The sequence below is a fragment of the Lepus europaeus genome, chromosome 9 (assembly GCF_033115175.1).
Source record: "Lepus europaeus isolate LE1 chromosome 9, mLepTim1.pri, whole genome shotgun sequence".
Lineage (NCBI taxonomy): Eukaryota > Metazoa > Chordata > Mammalia > Lagomorpha > Leporidae > Lepus > Lepus europaeus.
In genome coordinates, this window is record NC_084835.1 from 83,405,345 (window position 1) to 83,431,186 (window position 25,842).

The window sequence follows — 25,842 nt, forward strand, 5'->3', positions numbered from 1 at the left end:
AAATTAATTTCTCAGCCCTTCTCCTTGTATCCAGACACACAGAACCAGGATCCTGGGACACCTGACCCATCATGAGCCCTGCTGGGGGATAGGGGAGAGCATCCACTGTGTTTTCCTTCAAGAGGGATGATCAGTGGCAGAGTAAAGGGAGAAAATGAAGAGAAGTAGTCCCCTCGCTCAAAATGTGGCTGTGATCGTCTATTTGTGTGGGGTAGGGTAGGGCAGATACACAAAATAACTTACGTAAGAAATAATTTCAGTCAATACACATAATGCTAGCAGTGACATTTTACACATCTGTCTAATCTTAGAGACACGCCTCCTCTGAGTCATTCACAAACTTTGCCAAATTTGTTCCTGGACAAAATTGTGAAATATTTCATAATTGAGTTCTGGGCCCTTAACTGGTAAGGCAGTAGAATTCATATTTTGGTTTCGATGATTTGGGACTTACCCAAGCTTTTATGGAGGCTCTGCGCAGTAGGCTAACTCAAGTCTCATTGACTCACAAAAAATTCCATTTGTTTTAGTAAGCAGAAATTCAGTGTGTAATTTGTATGGCTCAGTAACTGCCACAGAGCATAAGCTTGCTATGCCTCGCCACCCAGTGCCACTGCCAAATGCTGAATCCAGGATGAAACTGAGCAAAATCAACACGTTGGCTCCCAGCCTGAGGCTGTCCTTTTCCCAAAGTCAGGTGTATCAGTGATCACTATTAGACAAGCCAGGATGGTGACTTGGCTTTTGAAAGGATTTTTGTTTCTCTATGTATTTCTTTCTTTCCCATGAGTTTTAGTTTATTTTCCAGTAGTAACAATGAATGCAAGTTCATTTTAAAGTAAATGTATATATAGGGGCAGGCATTTGGTGCAGTGATTAAGACGCTGCTTGGTACACCTTCGTCCTATATCAGGGCACCCAGCTTCCTGCTCATGTGCAGCCTGGGAGGCAACAGATGAAGGTTCAACTACCCGGCACTCATCTGGGATACTCAGGCTGAGTACTGGGCTCCTGGCATCCGTCTGGACCAGCCCTGGCTGATGGTGGGTGTCTGGAGAGTGAGCCAGCAGATAGGAGAGAGATCTATATATCATCCATCTCTCTGTCTCTCTCTCTCTTCCTCCCTCTCTTGCTGCTTTTGAAATGAATAAAATAAGTTAATAAAAATTAGAAGACAAGTAAATCCAGTGGCCCAGGGCTGTGAGGCCAGGAAACTGTCCCTCATTTATCTTCTGCTTTCTGTGCGCTCCGACTTAGCAGGTGTTAAACCAGTGGTCTGGTTAAGATTCTGATGAAAGCCACAGAATGGGGCCAGTGCCTTGACTTTCTTCTCTGCAAGGATGGTGCAGGGAGAAGTACTGTGCCGCAGGGCTACCTGGCAGGCCCTCTAAGTATAAACTGCATGTGAGGTCGTGTCAAAGATTCATACAGGAGGATCAGCCCTGCACAGTGCTTTGGCTCTTTGTTCAGTAGCATTTGGTATAACCTTACCTTTCATAGCCATTTATTCTTCTTTATTGAGTCTCTGGAAATTACTCAGTACATTTTAAAAATTTATATTTTGAATTGCTACAAATTTCTACCTCTAGTGGAATGCTCATGTGTTTGGTACTCTTCTCAAGGATTAGGAGTCCTGGATTGTGTGTGTGACTTCCTGCTATTGTGACCTGTCGAGTGACAGCTTGAACATCCCCTTTTGTAAGGAAAGAATATAATTGTTGATTTTGTCAAGGATCATAATGGGAGGGTTGGGTTCTTCAAGGATCCAAATGGGAGCATGGAATCACTGTGACTCTGGGATGCTGTACAAACTCCTGTGTTATCCACATAGCATTTCTGTAGACAAGGCAGGGTCAGGTGCCTCTGCCTTTATATGGCCCTGTACATTGAGACCCAAGAAATTAGAAGGAAATCTCCTGATTTTAGAGCATGTCTATGGGAGGGCTGGACCACTTAATACCCCCTCTCCTGAGAATGACATATGGAAAAATGTAAATTTTCTCCCATAAAGTTTTTAGTCTCTCTGATAATTTAGATTTAGATATATTGAGATTGTCCCTGTATAAAAGTGGGAGTTTAAGGAATTAGGGAAAAGGCTAGGGGACACAGGAAGAATGAAATTCCTTTTCTGTGTTCACTGTCACCTTGCTTGCTGGGAGTTCAGAGGGTCAGGGAGTCAGACCAGAGCTCTCAAACCTCCAGGTGCATTTGCCACAGTTGACAAGTATCTTACTGAAATGTGGAGAGGAAAATAGGTATAAGAACATTTTAGTCACCATAGATGATTAGTAGAGAATAACTATATTGATTCTGTAGCTATTAATTTTTTTAAGGATTTAGGTATTTATTTGAAAAGCAAATTTACAGAGAGAAAGGTAGAAACAGAAAGATCTTCCGTCTGCTGGTTCAATCCCCAAATGGCTGTAACAGCCAGGGCTGGGCCAGGATGTTCTTCTGTGTGTCCCATGTGGGTAGCAGGTATCCAAGCACTTGGGCCATCTTCCGCTGCTTTTTCCCAGGTGCATTAGCAGCTGGAAATGGAAGTGAAGCAGCCAGGACTCAAACAGGTGCCCATATGGGATGCCAGCATCACAAGTGGTGGCTTTACCCACTACACCACAGTGCGGACCCTGTGGCTCTTGCTTTGAAGTCTGTATTGAATTCTGTTTATTACCTGTGTTATCACTGTTTCAATTTAGGACATGCTATAAAAAATTAACCCTAACCTTCATTGATTCGCTCTTTCTTTTGCTCTAACCTAGTTTTCGCACAGATGCCTTAACCCACGGTTGCTCTTCCTGGTTTCTGGGGAGTGCAGCTGTGTTGGTTAGAGAAGGGTGCTCGGGAGGTTAGAGGGGTGAGTCTAGTAACTCATTAACTGGAGGATTTCTGAGGCACAAATCCACTGCTATTTTCACTGTTTACCTGATCCTGTGAATGAGCTGATAGCGCCTTCACTTGCCTTTGTGTATCCAGTGTCTGCTGAGAGTATGAAGGCTGATTGTGTCCTTGAGTAATGCTCTCGGTAAAGCCAGGATGTGGGAGCTGTTTCCAAGTCTCCCACGTGGGTGCAGAAGCCCAAGGACTTGGGCCGTCTTCTACTGCTTTCACTGGCCATGAGCAGGGAGGTAAATCAGAAGTGGAGCATCTGGGTCTCAAACTAGCGCCCATATAGGATGCTGGTACTGCAGGCAGTGGTTTAACCCTGCTTACTGCCACAGTGCTGGCTCCTCTCATGGATGTTTTTAAAAGCTGTGCTAATACATCCACCTGGCCTTTTATTGTAGAATACTTTCTGTTCTATAACCACAGGCCATTTTAGGCCGTTTTTATACACTTGTATATAGATTATCTTTGTAAAGCACAGATCTGCGTGTCTTTCTTCTTTGCATTTAGTTTTGTTTTTGAATCATCTGGAGCAAGACTTTCTCAGTTTGGTTTGGAGCCATTTTGCATAATTCTGTGCCTGACACATCACTCACCATAAATATGTTGCCCTTAATGCAAAAGATTTGCATTCCTGCCTGAGGAAGAAACCATTAAAAAAGCACAACTGCCCAAAATTATCTAGTGTATGAAAATTACATCAGAAAGCACACAATATTATAAATTTTGAACTATTTATCCTTATAAAGGTTTGAATTTTATATAAGAATTGGCTTGATTTTAAAATCAAATGGTTTTGTTTAATAAATGATAAAGGGAACAAGTTATTAAGCAGAATATGCTAAAAACCTGTAGTAGTGGTCTAGAAAAGCAGTACTCACGGTCACATGCTGAGAGAGTCCAATGGTGACATTTTCCAGCTCTGCAGAAGCAGATTTAGAGATGAGGTGCTTCTGTGGACAGACCAGTGGTGGGCTACTTATTTATTTTTATATTTATATAGAAATAAAATATTTAGTACTTTGAAGTACAAAGTTGTTTCAATGTGATTAAATATGTAGATTTTTGTGTAAAACTTACAGACTATCGATTTTGCTATAATATCTGGTCATGTTTAAACATATTACTTCTATATCTCAAAGTACTATTTGCCACTAAAACAAATTAGGAGCCCATCAAGAAATGGCTGGTTTTAGATGTGAGGCAGGAATGATACAAGCCAAACCTGAATCATGTTGTCACACCAGAAAGGGAGTTTTCAAAGACTGCTTGGACCTTGTGAAAAGAACTCTTGAAGAAGCTCTTGGAAGCATGCATTCATAAAGGTGGAAGCTGCAGCGAGTTCATAAAAACCTCCTTGGTCAGGTCTGGAGAACATTAGGGAGCCACCACAATGTTTGAAAACCAAGAAACAGAGAAAGAATCAGGCCTCTATCTTGCCTTTCTTAGATCATCCTTGCCTCAGTGGGCAGTTCCTCTATGTAAAATTATTCCAGCTATCAGATCTGCCTAATAGACTATCATCTTGAAGTTTCTAATGAGTAGTTGGCCTAGGCAGGTATCCTCAGTGGCCAATGCTAGGATGGGAGGAGTCAGGCACCATGTGCTTCCTGAAGATGTTGAAACCCTGCATGAAGCAGTCTTGGGCCCCTCCCGTCCCTGGTAACTCCTCCCCACATTAGAACTGGAATCAACTCAAGCCTGTAGATGGAATTACCAGTCTGTAGGAACACTGGGCAGAGGAACATGCTAAACCACACCAGTGGGATTCAGTGTGCAAAATCCACACTATAGAAACTCTACCAAATAACCCCATTTCTTCAACAAGAGCAGCAGTTTCAAGGAAAGACTAGAAATGGAAAAGAAACCTGTAGACAATAGAAGCTTAAAGAACATATCAAAGAATTACATTGTGTGAACCTTATTTGAATCTAGATTCAGACAACCTGAAACAAAACTGTAAGACACTGTAATGCAAATTTGATGATATTCAGTGATTATATCTATTTTTAGATTGATAATAATAATGGGGGGTAGTGTCCTTTAAGAGACATGTACTAAAGTATCTGGAGGTGAAATGATGTGATGCCTCACATTTACTGAAAAATAATCTGGCTTGCAGGGAGCCAGGCCTGGGATTGGCAAAAGGGAAGTTGATGAGTGTGCAAGTGAAAAGATAGGTCGAGTAGTGGTAATTGTTTAAACCAAGAAATAAGAATAACTGGTTTGTTATTATTTCTCCTTTTACATATATTTGAAAATTTTCAAAATAAAAGTTAATGTGCAGCTATAATGCATTTGTACATACACATATATTTCACAAAATTAGTAAAATTACAAAGGTTCATCCAGGTTTAAGTGTTAAAAACAGTCATGACCAGTACACATTTATTAGAATGACCAAATTCCAAAGCACTGATGTTTACAATTACTTACAATGAAACTACTGTGAAATAATTACATAAAATTGAAAGATTCCTTGTATGTGCACTGTCCTAGGCCTGATAACTTTTTAACACCATACACAGATTTAAGGTCAAAGGTAAAACTCGATTGTGTTATGAATTAGGAATCTTGCAACCTGAGGAACATTCTGATCTACTTGGGGAAGAGACAGCATGCATGATAGTGCCTGAAAAATATATAAAATTTAGTCATATTATGGCAGATTTGTAGAAGAGAGAGAAAAATTCAAGGTTTAGCCAAAGCAGAATTTTTGTATCCCCTAAAACTTGGCCAGTTATCCTGACCTTGAATACTGTCTGTTATTGATCTGAGTTCATTTTTACGTTATTGGTAAATAAATGTGTTTGTTTTTTTCTAGCTGGGGAATGGCAGTCAATGTGTATTCTACCTCGATAACCCAAGAGACTATGAGCAGACATGACATCATTGCATGGGTTAATGACATAGTATCTTTAAACTACACAAAAGTGGAACAGCTTTGTTCAGGTAAGAGACCATCTTTTAAATATTCGCGTTAAATGTTTACTGTCGTGGAATGTGATTTTGTGAAATTTTTATGAAATTACATACAATGTGATTTTATGAAATAATATCACATATTTTGAGTGGGAAAAATATCACTATTGACTTATGTCATGAAAGACGAAAGCACGGTATAACTACAGAACTTATGGGGGGAAATGTTATGAACGTGTAAGAGCGCAGAGCTACACAGTTTCTGATGAGCAATCTCTGCTTGGGCTTTCTAGGGCCTTCTGATCAGCTGCCTCTTCCTCATCACCCCATCAGCCACTACACTTCTTTTTTATTTTTTTAAAGATTTATTTATTTATTTATTTGAAAGTCACAGTGAAAGAGATGCAGGGGAGGGGGGAGGACGGGCAGGCAGGAAAGAGAGAGAGGTCTTCCATCTGCTGGTTTGCTCCCCAGATGGCTGCAATGGCCAGGCCTGTGCTGATCGAGGCCAGGAGCCAGGAGCTTCTTCCAGGTCTCCCATGTGTGTGCAGGGGCCTGAGGACTTGGGCCATCTTCTTCTGCTATCCCTAGCCATTGCAGAGAGCTGGATCGGAAGTGGAGCAGCTGGGACTCAATCCAGCACCCATATGGAATGCTGGCACTGCAAGTGGCAGCTTTACTCGCTATGCCACAGCACTGACCCCCACAGTTGCTTCTTAAAACACAAGTTAGAGGGCCAGCGCTGTGGCGTAGTGGGTGGGGCCACTGTCTGCAGTGCTGGCATCCCATATGGGTGCCGATTTGAATCCCGGCTGCTCTACTTCTGATCAGCTCTCTACTATGGCCTGGAAAAGCAGTGGGAGATGGTCCAACTCCTTGGGCCCCTGCACCCGGGTGGGAGACCCTGAGGAATGGCTTCGGATTGGCACAGCTATGTCTGTTGCAGCCAATTGGGGAGTGAACCAACAGATGGTTCACTCTTTGCCTCTCTTTCTTGCTCTCTCTAACTCTGATTTTCAAATAAATAAATAAATCTTTAAAAAGCAAACACACATGAGTTAGATCTTGCAATACTCATCCTTAAAAACTTTTGGGCCTCCCCTGTATCCTTACAGGATACAATTCAAAGTTTCTCTGTGTGGCTCTTAAAGTCCATTTTGTTCTGGCTGCCACCTGCCTATCTTCTCAATTTCATCCTCCACATCTCTCCTCTGGACCTCTGACCCACAAAGCGCTCTTTGTTCCTTAAAGACTCCATCCCTTTTGCTTCCATTATTTTCTTTTTAATTCTTCTTTGCTAAAGAGATCTTTCCCCTTCTTTCTGTTTGTGGTATAATGTGTTCATGGTTTAAAGTCCAGCTCACCTGCCACCCCCTCCGAGAAGCATTTTCCAGGCTCTGGTGTTTCCAAAACACTGAGCTCAGCCCCATAGAATACACTTGGCGCACTGTGCTACAGTGGGTGACTGCTGCTCCCTGCAGGGTAAGGAGAGCTCTTGAGGACTGGACTGTATTTTGTGTTCATGATTGAATGTCTGCAGGGATCTATCTGGTACGAGTAGATCCGCAAGGATTACATGTCAAGTTCAACTTGTTTAAAAGAAAAAATCAACTTCAGTGATAAAGTAGTGGCTCATTATAAAAATGTGCCATTCTTTTTTTTTTCTTTTTTTTTTATTCTTTTTTTTTGACAGGAAGAGTGGACAGTGAGAGAGAGAGAGACAGAGAGAAAGGTCTTCCTTTGCCGTTGGTTCACCCTCCAATGGCCGCCGCAGCCGGCGCGCTGCAGCTGGTGCACCACGCTGATCTGAAGCCAGGAGCCAGGTGCTTCTCCTGGTCTCCCATGGGGTGCAGGGCCCAAGCATGTGGGCCATCCTCCACTGCACTCCCGGACCATAGCAGAGAGCTGGCCTGGAAGAGGGGTAACCGGGACAGAATCCGGCGCCCCAAGCAGGACTAGAACCCGGTGTGCTGGTGCCGCAAGGCGGAGGATCAGCCTGTTGAGCCATGGCGCCGGCCGCCATTCTTAAGTTCTAGTATCCATCAAAGAAATAGTCTTCCTTTGGAAAATAGTATTTTTTTTCCTGCAAACTAATGGGTAAGAAATTTCCCTTTCTGCCTCTAGCTCTAATGTGAAAACGGTACAGAATAATAGAAAATACGAATGCAGTGTATTCTCTTTCTCTCCTCCTGGTCTCCTGGTCTCGGTTTGACCAGAATACACTAGAAGACCCGCCTTCAGTACTGTCAACACCTCCCCCCACCCCCGCTGCCCCAGCCTTCATCGCTTTTACCGTGAGGAAGACAGTGAGGTGCACTAGAACCTAGATATTTCCTTTCCCAGCTCTGTGCTTGAGCTCAGTTGTGAAGCCCTGTGGTTTATGAGGTTGGAAACGGGTGCTTACTCACCGTTTCTTTGCCCTGCAGTATAAACTACAGGAAAACAGACTTAGACTATGGAAGATGGAGCAGGTACAGGAGAGCACCTCAAAAACTTCATGGAAAATGGAATTAAAAGATATTCTTATTTTTGGTACAAAAGAAAATTGAAACCCGTGTATGCTTTCTTTTTTTCATAATATACATTTTCCACTTTTGAAGACTCCTCATAGATATTGTTGGCCTACTGAAATGACCATAAAAGTTACTTTCAGAAACAATTCTCACTGTATCTGACTCAACCTCAGATTGCCGCTCACATATTGCATAGTTCTTGCTGTACATAATGGGGCCTCTGATATTTATTTTCCTTTATTTAAATTTTATTTTAATTTTTAACAGATTCAATGATATTTGTAGATAAAATTCTAAGAACATAGTGCTACAAAACAAAAAATGTTTCTCTTTTATTAGAACCCCTTTGTTAATGGCATGTGCCAGTTTGCTGGTTTACTTTTTGCACAGTACCTGACATGCAGTGTTCCCTCAAGAGATGCTCGTTTTGGGGATAAATGAAAAGCAGTTGGCAACAGCTGGAGGCAAAGACAAAATGTGGTATCTGACCCACAAAGCGGGTGTATGTGCATACAGATAATGGGAATGGGTTTGGTTATCAAGGAAAAGAGACAGCAGAAGGAAAGGGGTAAGGGAAAGAGTCATGGAGGAAATTCTCGGTCGTGGGTCTTGAATGGTAGAGGAACCACGGCGAGCTTCCTGTGTTACGTACTTGGCGACTTTGGGGTAACAAATGAAGAGAGAGCCAACTAGAATTTGTAGCAGTGATGGTAGTGAGCAATATGTAATTTCCTTGTAGATCTTTACGTCTCTCATGAAGCAAGTCAACAAAATTTTAAGCAGCATTTTTGGAGGATTCTTGTACAGTTACCTTAAAGCATTGCTATTCATTTGACAACCATTTGTAGCTAGGTGACTGTTGAGTATGACTTGGCAAAAATCTGTAGAAGCAATTTGGGTCACTGTTGAACAGATATCATTTCCACCAGGATTACTCACTGGCTACTGAAAATTACAAGGTTGATGGTTCAAAAGAATAAATATATTTAAAGGTTGCTTTCTGCTCTAAAACAAGTTTCTTGCTGGGAAAAATGTTAATCTCCATAGCAGAGAGACAGCTCTTTTACTTGAGGCAGTGGTTTTCTCAAAGTGTAGTTTGTAGGCCATATGCATTTATAATCTGGGGAGCTACTGCAAAAGCAAATGCATGGGGTCCTTGGCCTTCTGAATCAGTACCCCTGGGTGTGAGGCCTGGAAATCTGCATTTAACAAGCATCTCAAGTACTCACATGCTGCACCCTGGAGCCCGCAGTACATTTTCGAGAAACCTCAAGCCACTAAAAGTGAAGTTAAATGATCCAAAAGCTATTCTGGCACAGTTTCCTTATTCATAATTTAATTTGTGACTTTTTTATCTTCAGCAATGACATTTAGCAAGACGAAGCTATTTTTCTATTTATTTATTAATGAATGTATTTATTTATACCCTTCATTGTTCTAGAAGACATTTAAGGTAGACTAGTAGTGATTTTAGAATAAGGAGAAAACTAAATATTGTTGACCTAAGTGATTTATCTTCATTATACTTATGAATCACCAGTTTTCTTGGGTGATTTTTTTTCTTCAATGTTTATTTTAATTCCTTTTAGTCTGCTGCATGGGATTTTATTTTAGTAGTATGTTCTGGAAAAACAGACACAAAATACTTTCACATATTAAACCTGATTTTTTTTTGGTTCAACAACATCATATTTTATTCTTTCCTAAAGACGTAAATGCTAATCCTGGCAGTTCCCCATTTGAATATTGTTCCCTATTGCATTATCTCCTATATCTTTCTTCTTTTTTAATTTCCAACTAAGAGATTTCCCTTCAGCTCAGTATTGAAACTCACTTCAACTTTTCTTTAGCTCATAAAGAGCTAAAAATACTACCCACATTGGTGTTGCATTTTCTTCAGAGTTTTGTACCTTTCTGCATGTTTTGATGTAAGCAGTTTTTAAAGGTTTTTTTAAAGAAAGATGGTGTGAGAAGGTAAACACTTGGAAATATGTTGCAGTAAATTCTAAATGAAAATGACACGGTCTTATGTCCTGTTGTGTTATCCAAGGTGGTAACCTCATGAAAGTTTTTCTTTGAACATTAAATCTGGGTAACCATGTGTTTGATTTGCATTTATTTGTTGTGAAAAGGTAACCTTTAAGTTTCAAGCAAAGCAATAGATTGCATATGTGAGAGTGGGCTATCTGTAGATATAAACACTCCCTGACAAGGTACTGTTCACCTGTATCTGTTTTGAAAATGAGTAACTGGCAGCTCAATAGGCTAATCCTCTGCTTTGCGGCGCCGGCACACCCAGTTCTAGTCCCGGTCGCCCCTCTTCCAGGCCAGTTCTCTGCTGTGGCCCAGGAGTGCAGTGAAGGATGGCCCAAGTGCTTGGGCCCTGCACCCCATGGGAGACCAGGAGAAGCACCTGGCTCCTGGCTTCGGATCAGCGCGGTGCGCTGGCCATTGGAGGGTGAACCAACGGCAAAAGGAAGACCTTTCTCTCTGTCTCTCTCTCTCTCACTGTCCACTCTGCCTGTCAAAAAAATAAAAATAAATAAATAAATAAAAATTTTAAAAAAATAAAATGAGTAACTGGATTTCCCATGATGAAATGGAGAATTGAGCTGCGTGTGATATCAGATCTACATAACATAAATATTTTATGTTTTCATTTCTTTTATAAAATTTATATGGCTTTTAGGGAAGAAGACAGGATTTTTGCTTGCATACCAGTTTAAACCAGTTTACTAGGTGTTTATTTTAAAATAAAGAAGACAAATAGTATGGTGCTTAAAAAAAGAAGAAAACTCCTAAAAATAGGGGTGGGCATGTGGCCTAGTCGTTAGGCCACCGACTGGCTCGTCCACATCCTACATTGAAGTGCCTGGGTTCGAGTCTTGACTCCACTCTTGAATCCAGCTTCTTGCTAGTACAGAACCTGAGAGGTAGCAGGTGATGGCTCAAGTCATTGGGTCCCTGCCACACACATGGGAGACCTAGACTGAACTCCCAGATTTGGCCTGACCCAGCCCCGGCTATTGCGGGCATCTGAAGAACGAACCTGCAGGTGGGAGATTTCCTCCATTCCTCTCTCCCTCCCTCCCTCTCAAAAAAAAAAAGGAAGAAAAATCTCTGAGAACAGCTTTGGCAGCTTCCACTGATCCTTTACTGGAGATGACAGCAGAGACAGAGGACTTGATACGAGGAGGAGGAACAGAGGAAGCGCAGAGGGCAGCAAGAAGGCAGTCGGAGGCAATGTCCTTTTCTCTCTTCCTCCTTCTCTTCCTCATCCACAGCCCTCACCCCAGCCATAATGCTGGGGCTGCTTTCTGTTGCCCTCTTCTGTGTTCAGACTGTCTTCCCTAGACCGGGTCACCGTCAGCTCCTAGCCAACTAAACGGCTGTGCCTGCTCCACCCTCACAAGGCTAGTACAGCCTGCCCTTCTATCCATGTGCCTTCCCCATCCTTTCCAGTGACCACACAGGGCAAGCCAGCATCTGCCCAAATCCACATCTAGGGTAGTCACTGCCTGAGCCGTCACTCTATCCTGTACTGTCACCCACTGGTTGAAAGATCAGTTATAGTCTTGAACCTTTTAGTATTTTAATAAAATATCATTTGAATTAAACCATTTTAGATGTGAAATTTAGATGTTTTCTTGACTGGCTATGAAAAAGTGATCAGGATTTGATTCTGTTTCAGTATGTGTTTCAAGCTTTGTCTTGGATCAAGTTTCTGGTATTTTTTTCTTCCAGGGAAGCTTCTGGATTTGGCTGGTGATGTTGTAGTCACACTTACGTTCTGGGTACGTGATGGCTCTGGAAGGGTCTAGGATTGACAGGAAGCTCTGGGATTCACATAGGTGTGGCCATCAGACGTGCTGGCACCTATGGGATGGGTGCTCTCAGCTTTGGCTTGATGGCAGTTGATCCTGAGCCCAGCACTGTTCTTTGTGACCATTTTTGGCTGCAGATCGGCTGCCCCTGTTAAACAGGTTGATCCTAGCCTGTGTGGTGTCCCATCTGCAGAGACCTCTGTCGGGAGGACAGGTTGGTGATGAAATCAGCTCAGAGTCTAAATTTAGTAGAGCTTCTCTTATTGGCTCACTTGTATTGAAACCAAGTAAGGATATTCCATCAGTGTCTGTAAGCTCAAGAGTTTACTTTGCTTTATAAAATTGTAGGCTGTCATCTCAGATTGTGTTACTATTATTAGAGAAGTAATTGTACCGTAGTGGAATATTATTCTTTCGTGTGATATATTATATAAGGTTTTTGTTTGTTTGGTTTGTTCTGCTGATAGATTTTTTTCTCTAATTTTATTTGACTTAAGTTGATTTTAAAATCTGTTGACTCGGGCTCAGCATACCAATTAATTGGAAAAGAAGGGAACAGAAAGTGAGTTGGGTATGGAAGGGATGGGTCCAGCCTCAGGTTGGTTGCTGCAGGGGTCACACACTCAAATATCCCTACAGTCATAGATACTGCACTACTTGAAAGGGAGCTTATTTTTCAAGTGGAATGCAGAGTACAGTAGACTTTTTCCCTTCTAAATTTGTTTTTTTAACATATATCTATACATTTTTCTGCTGAAGGTAATCATAGACCATTACTGTTTTTGTTGGAGATTTTTGTTTGCACAGCCTTTTGTAATTGTGAATACCATAGTGAGGAAAAGTGTGTATGCTTTTACTTTCATGTACTGCCCCATAAAGTGTGAATTTTCCCTATATTGATGATACATTTTTGAAAGCAATCAGCCCCATCTTCACTGCCCTCATTACTGTACTCAGTTCTGATAATCAGTTTAATTTCATTTGGTAAGCATGTTTTGAGCCCTTCTTTGGGCTATACCCTGAGGACTGAGGGATAAAGAAGACATGGACAGTCCTCAAGTCCCTCCACGAACTCAGTACAGACGAGTGCTAGCCTTCAGAAAACTGGAGAACACTGGGAAGTGCTGTTTTGGAAGAGCTTTGAGCATGCAAAGGAAGAAGAACGTGAAGGGAGGCGGAGAGAGTGAGTCAGTGGGAAAGACATTCACTCAGATTCTTTGGGAGTGTCTGGTGCTCCTGGATGACCTAGCATGGCCATAGTTTGGGAAACACCTCAGAAGTGCTCTCCTCCCTCTTCAAGCTGGATGGGGTAACTAGTATGTAGAACATGTGGGGTACTTAGTTACGTCTCCTCTGACCCACTCCTCAAGCTAGGGTAGCTTTTGTCTTGTGACATGGGGACTCCGTAGAAGGCATGTGCTTTATTAAGTACAGCCTTAAATATGTGATGCATGGTGTTTTCTATGAGAAATACAAAGAATTTTCCTGATGATCTCATCATAGGGGTATGTGAGAATTAGTTTTTCTCTACTTGTTTGAAGCAACTATGTATACATGTGGGATATTCTCAGGAAACCATAGAATTGTTAACTTCTTTGGGAGGAATGCAACAGATATTTTTAAATTCCATAAAGCCAAACCTCAGTGATGACTGCTGGGTGAGTGTTATGTGACTTCGTTAACATTTTTCACAGGAACGGCACTAATCTTGTTCTTATCCGTTTCTACTGGAGTCCCTCCTGGGTAGTGACAAACACTATAAATGAGGCAAATTTTAAAAACCGAAAAAAGGCTAGGGAAAATAGATGGCCTAGAATGTAATTATTTTATTGAAGCCTGACAGTATGTGTATATACTTAATGTGAAATCAAGGAACATGTAATCACTAGGAACTTAATATAGTACCTGAAGAGGAACAAAGCAAATCGGTGACGTATTATTAGAAACTTAAGCTAATAATGACTGCCTTTGTGAATTTTTAAGATCTCTCACACACAAATAACGTTAGGAATCTGCACAAAGTAATACCCTTAGTTAAATCCCACACTTTGATCTCTTACTGTTGTCTCTGGGAAAATTCCCAGCTGACTCAGATGACTGCGGTCTTCAGAGTTCCTACTGAGTAATTCACAGACCCTCCTACATTGCTCCATCTTCTGTAGGAAGAACCCATTGAGTCTTACCTTCTGTGCACCAGTGAATGGGTATGTGGTTGTTAGCCTAGAGAGGAAACTGCATGGGGTACTCTCAGAAAACCATAGCACTGCCGACTTCTTTGGGAGGAATGCAACAGTTGTGCCACGGGATGGGTGCTCCGAAGGAGAGTGGAGTGCGTTCAGGTGAGGCCAGTGAATACTGCTGAGTCTCAGTGAGCCTCGGAAACCCCAGCCCTCACTGACTTCAAGAACCGGGCCACAGAACCACAGCCCAGGGACCTCAGTGTAGGGCTTGGGAAACTGTTAGAAATCAAGCTTGTGATAGGTCTTGAGATTTATTTGTAATTCATTATTCTGATTACAAAAACCTTTAGAGTCCCTTCCGTGGTTTTGTTTCCTTTGTGATAAGATGCTTACAAGTAAAGCACATGATCATATGCTTATTTTGAAGTCATTCACCAAGATATTTAAAAAGCAGTATCTTAACAAAAAAGACTTTTATTGAAAGTTATCTTTGCTTTTACTCAAGATGTCAGTTACTTTATACGATGGATATGTTCTGTGTAAGACATCATTTGGTATTCATGATGCTATTTTTCTTTCCCTTTTTTCCCCTTTGGTGTAAAACATCTAAAGACTTCAACAGGAAGAGTGTAAATTTGAGGGAAAATAGTCATTTCCTTTTATAAATGAATTTGTGATTACTTAAGCACCTCAAATGTCTATCTGGGAAAAGTCTTCAGAACTGGAGAACTTCTCGAATGGTTTTCAGCAGATAAGCTGCAGCATCTTAGGAATGTGCTCATACCCTGTCTTTGCTGGTGGGAATCCAAGGATCTCATTTTGTTCCCTGTCCTTTGAATCTAAAGCGTGCGTTTGGAGATTGAATGTTTCATATCTGAAACAGTCCAATTCAGGCCCATTCATTTTTATAGTGCTGATTATTTTAACCATGCACATCATAGATTGTTTTATATTTTAGGAGTATAATGATGGCATTACGGCTCAACTTTTATATTTCTTACCATTTTCAGTGTGCTTTTTATATAGATTATTCTAATTCTCATAACAAGTCTATAAGGAAGAAAGGAATTTTTTTCTCTATTTTATATATCAGAGTAAAAGCTCGGTGCTGATGGCGATCACTGGAGTGTGAGTCTCCTTGGATCCGAGCGTGTTCTCATGGGAGATAGGGCAGCTGTGTATGTGGTGGAGGGTTTACTGGGCGTGTGCGTGCACATGTGGGTGCATCTCCGATTCTTTCCAAATCCATTTGCCAGGAGTCCATTAAACACTGTAGGAGCAGGGGGAATAGAAAAGGACTCCCTTTACCTACTCATTACATTCTGATTGGAGAAATGGTGCGTATCTGGTAATTCTTCTAATGACAAGAGTGTTCCCAATGTCATCATTATCAAGAACTCGCATACCAAAGATGGATACCAGTGGAAACACACAGGCATTTGCTCCCAGTCTCATAAAATTCTAACTTGCTGTACCTGCTGAGACGGGCTTGAGGGAACCTCTCTTTCTTTCTACATGTTCTTCTTGTTCCTTCTCTTGCTCCACCCGGTCTTCCCCCACCCCATACAAATGGAGGTGAGTCTGAGATCTTACCACTTGCCTTGGGAGAGCTTCTCAACTCTCTCTCAAGTAGTCCCTGACCAGAGAAACAACAGCCAGTACAGTGCTTCCTTGGGGATTCACACATGCACATCTAGGCAGATCCACCAGCCAAACCCCAAGAGTGTGACCCTTTGCTCAGGTTGACCCCGGGCTAGCCCCAACAAGCTTGTTCCTGAGAGGACTTCTTTCTGTGCCATTGAGGAAAACAGAACATCATCTGGAATAATTGCCACAGGCTTGGCCTCCAAAGGATTGATTCATCAATGTGTCACTGTTTCCCATATACTTAATTCATGTCAATAAAACTATATTGCAGTAACCATCCAAGAGGCTCCCTCAGTATTTCTCCAGCCTCTTTAATATATGAAGGTGATGTTTTCCTGCTTTTTTGTAGGGAGACCTGCTAATGCAACATTTAAGAACATCACCCTTTTTCTACCTAGTTCTATTCCTATATCTATTTCCTAACTCTTTCTAGGCTGCAGTTCCTAAACCTTTTCCATACAGAAATTCTAGATCTGCCAGTGGTTATGGAAGCAGACACTGTATGAGCACAGTAGAAAGATGAGTTGGACAGCATCCCCAGTCTGAAAGAGCTACTCACCAATCTGCTGGGAGAGAGAGCTAATTGAAATACAAGTCAAACCATATTGGACTCCCATAGCTAATGCAGTGAGACAACTCATCGAGGAGGCGGTGCTTGGAAGAACAAGGAGTTTCTATTCAAATGTAAAAGGTGACCAAAGGATATTTTCAGGAGAAAAACTTTAAAGGCAGGGAAAGGTACGGGGTTTCTTGCATATACATGCATGCATAAAATATCTGCATCATATATTAGGATTCAGAGCAGCAAAAGAGGGATAGTTATGCTTCAGGTAATAAGTATGGTGTGATTCAGTGGAAGGAAAGATTATTTTCATCTAGAAAAACTTTTTGTCTTACTCACATTTGGGTTTTTGGCCAAGCAGCTATGCAAATTTAGTGGATGTCAATAAATATTTATAAAGTTGAACTGAACTGAAATGTTATTCAAACTAGATTTTTTAATATGGATAAGATTCAGGCCAAAAAGAAGAAGATGGTGATTTTGAGTAAATGTATCATTTTGATGTTCTGTATGTTGCTTTATTTATTCTTGCCCCTCAACAGGTATTTATTGAGTACCCACAGTGTGTCAGAGCATGGGGTAAAATGGTCAGATGGTGGATCTGAGGATCCAGCAATATACCAAAAAGGAGGGAAAAAAAAAAAAAAAGAGTTAGGCCCTATCCCTTAACTATCAAAGTTCTTAATGTATTGCTATCCAAAGCACTCTGGTCGTACCTGTTTCTCAGCTTGCCCAAGTACAAACCAAAGGTAGAACATGATCCCTGAGCAAAAGCAGACATCTAGCATCCAGCCTGTCTCACTGTTAGATCGTTGACAACACAAACAGGAAGTGTGTACTTGGGACTGTCTGAAATATTACAAGGCCATCCAGTTCCTACACAGGAAGGTCAAGCCAGGCATCCCAAGTCTGCTGCTCGGCAAAAGACAATATTTTTTTTCTAAGTTTTTTTCTTGAATTTCTTTAAACATAGAGTTTATCAGACACGTAGACAATATAAAAACACTGCCAGGTGTTTGGGCATGTTGGAAAGACGCACCTGCAAACAGAATAATTGAATTTCTTGGCATCTCTTAAGATAACTGTCACTCTGCAGATGGGATTTTCTGCCCTGAAACCATGACATCATTCTGACAGACAGCGAGTCACCTCTCTTTATTTGTCCCTCCCCTGCCGGGGGCGTGCTCTCACCCAGCGAGTAACACTGAAGCTTTTATGGCCATGGATTTGACAATAAGCATAGAAATGTGACGTTCTTGCCAGCACAGTTTCCTGCCGTTTCTGTTAACATTGCCCAGAAGGAGGATCTTCCTCCACTTTCATTTCTTCTAGATGACATTTGTATGGCAGTTCGTGAAAGAACTTTAAAACACCATAGAAGGAGCCAGATTTTAAGGAAAACGTGTGTGTGTCAACTTTAAAGTCAGACAATCGTGTTAAAATCTACCAAAAAAAATGCACAGAAGTTCTTGCTTGCTTCTTTCCTTTCTTCTCTTTCTGTAATTATTCTGGTCTTCCTTTATTTCTGCTAAATGATGGAATCCTTGAATTCCTTGTAATACTAGAGTGCTTGGAAATCATAGTGTGCTGGCATTAACCTGAAAAATATGAAGCAGGTATTCCAGAATGACATTCTGTCATGTTTCACAGTGTGCATGAATGTTACATGATAGCAACTTGTGGGTTCCTGTTTCATGGAGCAGAGGTCGAGGGGGGCTTCCTTCGGTGCCACCCCCAGCCTTCTGAGCTTTCTCTGCCCAGTAAGCCTCTTCTCAGGGAGCTGTCGGGGAAGGAGCCGTCTTCAGGAAAGTGGTGGTGAGGGTACTGTTGGTGTGAGAGAGAGCTGATGGAGCGGATTGGGGATGGAAAAGAGCTCCCACGTGCAAGCCTTGGAGAGAATGAAACTGGCTTATATCTGGGGAAGGAGCTTGGCGTTCCCAGTCCCAGGGACAGTGACCTCTGCATCAAAAACAGGAACCTGAGAAAGGGGATGTGTTTGTGGAAATGGACTGCAGGTTTGCTGGCCCTGTGTCTTACACTAAGAGCCTCTCTGGTGGGTACCAGCCAGGAATTCACTTAGTCTGTACCTGGCCTGTGTAACTGTTGGTAAAATGAGGTGGGCAGTGATTTAGTAGAAATTTAATTTAATTTGTACTCTTAATTGAATTTGCCCTAAAAATAGATATGTTCTGAAAATCGCGTCTTAAAAATGGTAGCTTGGCCCCTCTTCTGAAATGCATGTGCCCTGGAATGGGCACTGGTCCCCCCACAGCTCCCAGGTTGAGCTGAGCTGCTTCCTCTCCTGGCTGTAAGGACTTGAGCCGTCTGTCTGCAGCTCACCTTTGCAGCCTCTGCCTTCAGAGGTCCCCCGCCTGGAGCCTGCATTCACCCAGCACACCTGCCACTCTATGCCAGATGTCCTGGCGTTGCCGTCTTCTGCAATGAGATGTCGGCTCTCCCTTGGCAATTTTCAGAGGCTGAGAAAGTCCTAGAGTTGTTGACCACCTGCTTTAAAGGCTTCAGTGTTAGGAGTTAAGCTCCTTGAGCACTGAGAAGCCTCATGTGAGTTTGACTTGACTTTCTCCATTTGGTAAAATTATTCTTTCTTGGGCTTTTGTTGAGCAAACCAAACTAACTCCTTTTTAGTTTTATGTGCCATATGGTTTAGAACTTACAGTTGGTTTGTATATTTGCTGGCTTTTCCATGTGTCTTTCTCTGGGCTCCCCAAAGTAAATTATGTGGTTTTATAAGATAAAGCTCTTCCCTAGAGGAATAAATTTTAGGGATCTGTTGTACTGTATGGTGACCACAGTTAATAAAATATTGTATATTTCAAAATTGCCCAAAGAATACATTATAAATATGCTTGCCCACAGAAAGTTGGTGAGTTGATAAGTTAGTTTGATTGAATCTTCCAACAACATAGATTAAAACATTACATTGTGCCCTACAAATATATATATAATTATTATTTGTCAACTAAAAGTCAATCACGAGCCAAATAATTTGGCCTAGCAGTTAAGATGCCCAAGTTCCACAGCAGAGTACCTGGGTTTCATTCCTGACTCTACCTCCCTGCTACTACAAACCTTGGGAGGCAGTGAGAATGGCTCAAGGACTTAGGTTCCTGCCACTTGCCTGGAAGACATGAATTAGCTTCCCGGCTTTGGCCACTGGCTGTGTCCAGGCATTTGAGAACTGAACCAGCAGACAGATTTCTGTCTCTGTGTCAGTCTCTCTCTCTCTCTTTCTGCCTTTAATTGTTAAAAAAATTATTTTCAAACATCAGAGCCTATTCCTAAGTGTGTGTGTTTGTCTTTTGGATTTTCATTAATGAACAAGGTGGACTCCCTCAGTGCCACCTGAATGTGGGCATTCCTTCAGAGGTGTCGATCACCACAAAAATTAGAAAACATCATGTCGCTTAACGTCGTGCCTCCTCCTCAAGGTTTTCTCAATTTAAATCTTGCTGTTTTACATAGTCATTCTTCTATTTCAGTGCTTAATTTTAAAAGCCTTTTTGCCTCTTAAAATAGATGATACGATACAAACGTGTGAAAACACACACACGGGGCAGACAAGGTGGTGCAGCGGGTTACAGCCCCGGCCTGCAGCACCGCCATCCCACATGAGCCAGTTCGAGTCCCGGCTGCTCCACTTCCAAACCAGCTCCTTGCCAATGCACCTGGGAGAGCAGCAGAGGATGGCCCTAGTCCTTGGGCCTCTACACCCACTTGGGAGACCTGGAGGAGGCTCCTAGCTCCTGGCTTCAGATTGGCTCAGCTGCAGCCATTGCGGGCATTTAGGAAGTGAACCAGGGATGGAAAAACCTCTCTCTCTGTCTCTGCCTCTCTCTGTAACTCTTTCAAGTAAATAAAATCTTTAAAAAAAAAAAAAAGGAAAAAAACACACATGCTCAAGAAGCTGTGTTCCCTGATATTACGGCTTTACAGAACTTTCTGTTTCCATGAGCTTAATAAGAAAACTGATTCCTTCGGAATGGCTTTCGTATGTACCTTTCTAACTTGTTATTCATTTGTTATAAAGGCTTTTTCTGACTCCTTCCCTCCTCTATCTGGAATGCGAAATTCTACCTTGAGCTCTATTCTCGGACTCCAGCCTCTGGGACATTGCGTTGCCAGTGTCAGTGTCAGGCCCCTGAAGCCAGTGACATTTTGTCCTGCACACCGTTCCTGCCTTGTGCTCCAAGTGCCTCTCCCATTTCCTTCCTTCTCATGTCCCTAGTAGAAGCTGAAACTTACTGCATGAACCAGAATACGTCAGACAGCTTGTTTAGGTCGGCTTTGATGAGCACATGACCCCAAAGGAGAGCCCTGATGTTAGAAACTAAAAGTGAAACCATGCACCTCGCACTGGACCGATAATTAGCAGATGAAAGAGCTCTTTCTGAACCAACAAGATAATTCTTCACCTGCCATTTCTTTGTTCTTACAGTCGTCTGAATCTCTGATCAAGCAGGTTTGGAGTTGTGCTGGTTTTTTTTCAGTCCTGACGAGGTACAGGGTAATTATGCTTCGGTGAATAAAACAACTGTAAATAGTCCAGCTGTCCTGCTGTCCCACAGTTCTTGACCCTGTTCCAGTTTTCAGTATGGAGTTATTGTTAATTTCTATGAAAATTATTTTTTGCAAATATGTCATAAAATAGCAGCTGCTTTGTGTGTATTGTATATTTCTACCTACTTTATCATTGTTTCTCTAAAATTTAGAGTAAAAAACTTGATTCCTGAATCTTTTTCTTTTTTAAGATTTGTTTATTTGAGAGGTAGAGCTACAGACAGAGAGAGGGAGAGACAGAGAGAAAGGTCTTCCATCTGCTGGCTCACTCCCCAGATGGAACTGGGCCAATCTGAAGCTGGGATCCAGGAGCTTCTTCCAGGTCTCCCATGTTGGTGCAGGGGCCCAAGAACTTGGGCCATCCTTCACTGCTTCCCCAGGCCATAGCAGAGAGCTGGCTCAGAAGAGTAAAAGCCAGGACTTGAACCGGCACCCATATGGGATGCCAGCACCACAGCGGAGGGTTAGCCTACTAGGACACAACACTGGCCCCCAATACCTAAATCTTAAGAGCTATTGGGTATGAAGATTTTACTGCATTGAAAGTTCCATTTGGAACATAAAAGAGAATATTCTGTATTCTTCCATGGTATTCTATGAAGAAACACTTTAAAACCAACTCAGGGGGCCGGCGCTGTGGCATAGTTGGTTAAAGCCCTGGCCTGCAGTACCAGCATCCCATATGGGCGCCGGTTCTAGTCCCAGCTGCTGCACTTCCAATCCAGCTCTCTGCTATGGCCTGGGAAAGCAGTAAAAGATGGCCTAAGTCCTTGGGCCCCTGCACCCGTGTGGGAGACCTGGAAGAAGCTCCTGGCTCCTGGCTCCTGGCTTCAGATCGGCGCAGCTCCAGCCATTGTGGCCATCTGGGGAATGAACCAGCGGATGGAAGACCTCTCCCTCTGTCTGTAGCTCTCTGTAACTCTTTCAAATAAATAAAATAAAATCTTAAAGAAAAAAGAAAACCAACTCACTACATTGATATTAATATCTGATTAATTTTCTCTACAACAGGTCTAACTTTTAGCATTATTTTGCAAGTGTCTTCATAAAATTCTGATTTCGAAGTAGCAGTACTTTGCAAGAAGTTGTTTTAGTTCTCGAAGGCAGCTGGTGAACAGAGTGTGCTGGTCCCTTTCACTGAAATTCACTGCTGTCTTACAATGTTCTCAAGGTTTTGTGTCCTATGAATTATAAAAAACCGAGGGCATTTATCAGATGAAACACCAACCGCGTGGTTTGACAAGGCCTTTTAATTTGTCTGCTGATACTCTTAAAACCCCATCTGCCCGAATGATGGTTGCTAGAAGAGATGAGACTGACCTTGGACAGCTGACTCCGTGTGTTCTGGGGGAAGGATGGGGCTTCTCAGCACCGCCCGCAGCCCACATAAACCCTCTCTGTGTCTGTCTGCGGGAGTCCAATCTTCCCGCCGGCTATTATTCTCCTCTACATCCATTTGAAAGCCACTGGTTTGGGGGACTTAACTTGCAGTAGGATTAAAAAAGGGTTCGGACATAACTCCAAGCACTGGGAAGAAACGGGAGGCTCAGTCGAAGAGCATGGAATTCAAAGGAGCAAACTCAGTTGAACCCAGATTTCTGAACTCTTGGTTGTTATTTTTGCATTTGTGACTTGGGGCAGGTAAGCAAAACAGTGTCCTAAGTTCAGTTCAGTGATACTCTGCGAACTGAAGCTATCGAGGGGCTCTTCGTGCCAAAGAATGTGAAAGATGCCTATAAAAACAACACAGAGCTGCTACCTCTTTAGTCCTGTTTTTGTTGGATTTGAATGATGCAGTTAACTTGAGGATTTTAAATGCCTTTAAAATGTTCATCTTTCAGAACATTGTTTCCCAATTCCATGAAACTCTTCAAATGAATTTGTGTAGGTAAAGAGATATGTGCTGACGTGCTAGAAATACGAACCCTCACTTACCTCTTTAATAAGCCCTGACTCCCCAGAGGGAAATAGTGCCTTCATCAGGAGTTTTGGGCTTTGGTAACAGATGCAGTTGTGTAGGAAGATCAGTGCGCAGAATGATAAGGCTGAATGTAAAACTAAAGCTGGAATGATTTGATGATTATTGTTTGCAGGCAATAGTCTAATACGAAAATACCTTCATTGCTAATATGTAGCTATTGACGATGACAGAAAGTGTGGCTGTGTTACAGATAGGTAAATGTCAGGCGCTCAAGGAGGAGTACACATAAGATAGGGTTTCCAGGACTGTCATCTGGGAAGGCAGTGTGTGCCTGCAGAATACCTCCCCAGTTGCAGCAGTGTCCTAGTGCCCACTCTTATATTAACTAAACAAAAAATGGCTATGACTAGAAGCAGGAGTGTGGGCAGATGCCATAGTCTTATGAGAAAGGAGCCTGTTTTCTACTAATTAGCAGGAATATTGAGTGTCCCTTGGGGGAGGGGGTGTTTGGTGCCAGACTGGGATTTAGAGAATCATCTAATTTTAGAGTTTAGAAGTCTATCCAATCCTGACGTTTGCAGATGAGAGTACTGTTGGCTTTGAAGGGTGTGATGACAAGTCACAGTCCATTCAAGATGCGGAAGGCTTAGAGCCAAGGGCCAACACTCCAGTTCTCTATCCTTCCACATCCTCGTTGACATTAGCTTAAAAGAATAAGCTTCTGCACAGTCGCTTATCTGTAATGGTTTCTATAATGAAGGGTGTGGTTGCATAGATGGATCCAGTAAATTAAGGTTGTCATTCTTTTTTTCTAACCCTTCATCAATACCGAATAAGATTACAGTAAGTGGAAAGTTGTAACTGAATCCCTCAATGATATGGGCAACTCTATAATAGGTCTTGGCCTATGAGAAAATCAGAAGGGGAATTTGAGTAACTGTTCACGTCAGAACTCAATATGGCTTGATGTCTTCTCTACAGATTGTGTTGCATTTTTGAAAAGTGCTGTGAGATGTTTTTTGACAGAAGATATATATAAATATGTATACATACATACATACATACCAGGACTCTCCAAAAAATTCATGAAAATGTGTATCATGGAAAAACTATGCATAGACCTCAAAATTTTTTATACCAAAGTAAACTTAACCTTTTAATTCCATTTTTCCACTAGCATTTTTGAGCTCTCTTATTCACAGAGATGAAATGCTTGCTTTGTTTGTATAGACACGCAGCATATATGTAAAAAGAAATTCTTATGAGTATATACACTAAAATATGAAATCCCAACATTGAAACAGATTAACAGTCTGCCTGTCCTAAAGCAGGAACAGATCAGAAGCGGTCTAGGAGCAGCAAGGAAGCTGGTATGAAAGGGGCTTCCTAATGGGAAGCTGGGCAAGGGAAAGTTAGACCTGCCTTATCACATGGCTTTGCAGGCCGAGAAAGAGTTTGGGCTTGATGGTGGTTTCATAGAAAACTTCTGTGACATTCTTAGCATGAGAGGCTCATAGTCTGAGTAATGATAACCATGGCACAATTTGATGAAGCACACAAAATGTAGGTCACACTATTGCAAGGGTAATGAAATGACCCCCAAAAAATTCTGATTTGTGGCTGGCCAAGACTTCCAGGACACTGACAGTGATTCTTGAGTTTCCAAGTTAGTTGGTGCCTATTTTGTCTGATTAAGGAAGAAATAGAGAATTTTTTTACATGAGGGGGCACGACAGGTATTGTAGCACAGCAGGTTAAGCCACTGTTTGGGAGGACTACATCTCATATCAGAGTGCCTGGGATGAAGTCCCATCTCCACTTCCAATACAGCTTCCTGCTAATGCATCTTGGAGACATCAAGTAGGAGGTATCAGTAGTTGGGTCCTTGCCATCCAAGTGGGAAGCTTGATTTGAGTTCCCAGCTTCTAGCCTCAACTCCAGCTGTTGCAGGAATTTGGGGAATGAACCAGTTGATGGGAACTAGGGCTGGTACACTGGTGCACACTCACTGTCTCTCTGACTCCCAAATAAAGTATTTTTTTTAATTTATTTATTTATTTATTTGAGAGGTAGAGTTAGAGAGGGAGAGACAGAGAGAAATGTCTTCCATATGCTGGTTCACTTCCCAAATGGCCATAATAGCCAGGCTGAGCCGATCCAGAACCGGGAGCCAGGAGCTTCTGGGTCTCCCATGCAGGTGCAGGAGCCCAAGCACTCAGGCCATCCTTCACTGCTTTCCCAGGCCATAGCAGAGAGCTGGATTGGAAAAGGAGCAGCAGGGACACAAACCAGTGCCCCTATGGGATGCTAGTGCCACAGGCAGAGGCTTAGCCTACTATGCCCCAGTACCAGCCCAATAAAGTTATTTTTTAAAAAAGAAGTTATTCAGTTTACTTGGTATTCACCTGGTTCTGAAATGCATAGGAAAGGTATGAAAAGCCCAAGGCATACAAGGAGTAAATTGTTCACTTGGGATTCTTGCCAGACTTTTCTTTTTTAATTTTATTGCTCAAGTTTTTAGACCCTCAAAAATTATGGATAGTCTCATAATTTATTTTTTAAATCTTAAAGAATCATGAGGCCGATGCTGTGGTGTAGCAGGTAAAGCCACGCCTGCAGTGCCAGCATCCTATACAGGCGCCAGTTCAAGTCCCAGCTGCTCCACTTCCAGTCCAGCTCTCTGCTATGGCCTGCAAAAGCAGAAGATGGCCCAAGTCCTTGGGCTCCTGCACCCACGTGTAAGACCCAGAGGAAGCTCCTGGTTCTTGGCTTCAGATCAGTGTAGCTCCAGCCATTGCAGTCAACTGGT

General features: G+C 42.2%; 1 protein-coding gene across 4 annotated transcripts in view; it reads left to right on the plus strand.

The window, feature by feature from the left end:
- MAPRE2 (microtubule associated protein RP/EB family member 2) overlaps positions 1-25,842 on the plus strand; it is a 170,347-nt gene that overhangs the window by 89,288 nt on the left and 55,217 nt on the right. For all 4 annotated transcript variants that reach the window (XM_062201536.1, XM_062201535.1, XM_062201532.1 and 1 more), the window contains one exon: positions 5,711-5,838. In XM_062201536.1, the coding sequence (XP_062057520.1) occupies positions 5,718-5,838 (121 nt within the window). In that variant the 5' untranslated portion in view covers positions 5,711-5,717. The remainder of the gene's footprint in view (positions 1-5,710; positions 5,839-25,842) is intronic.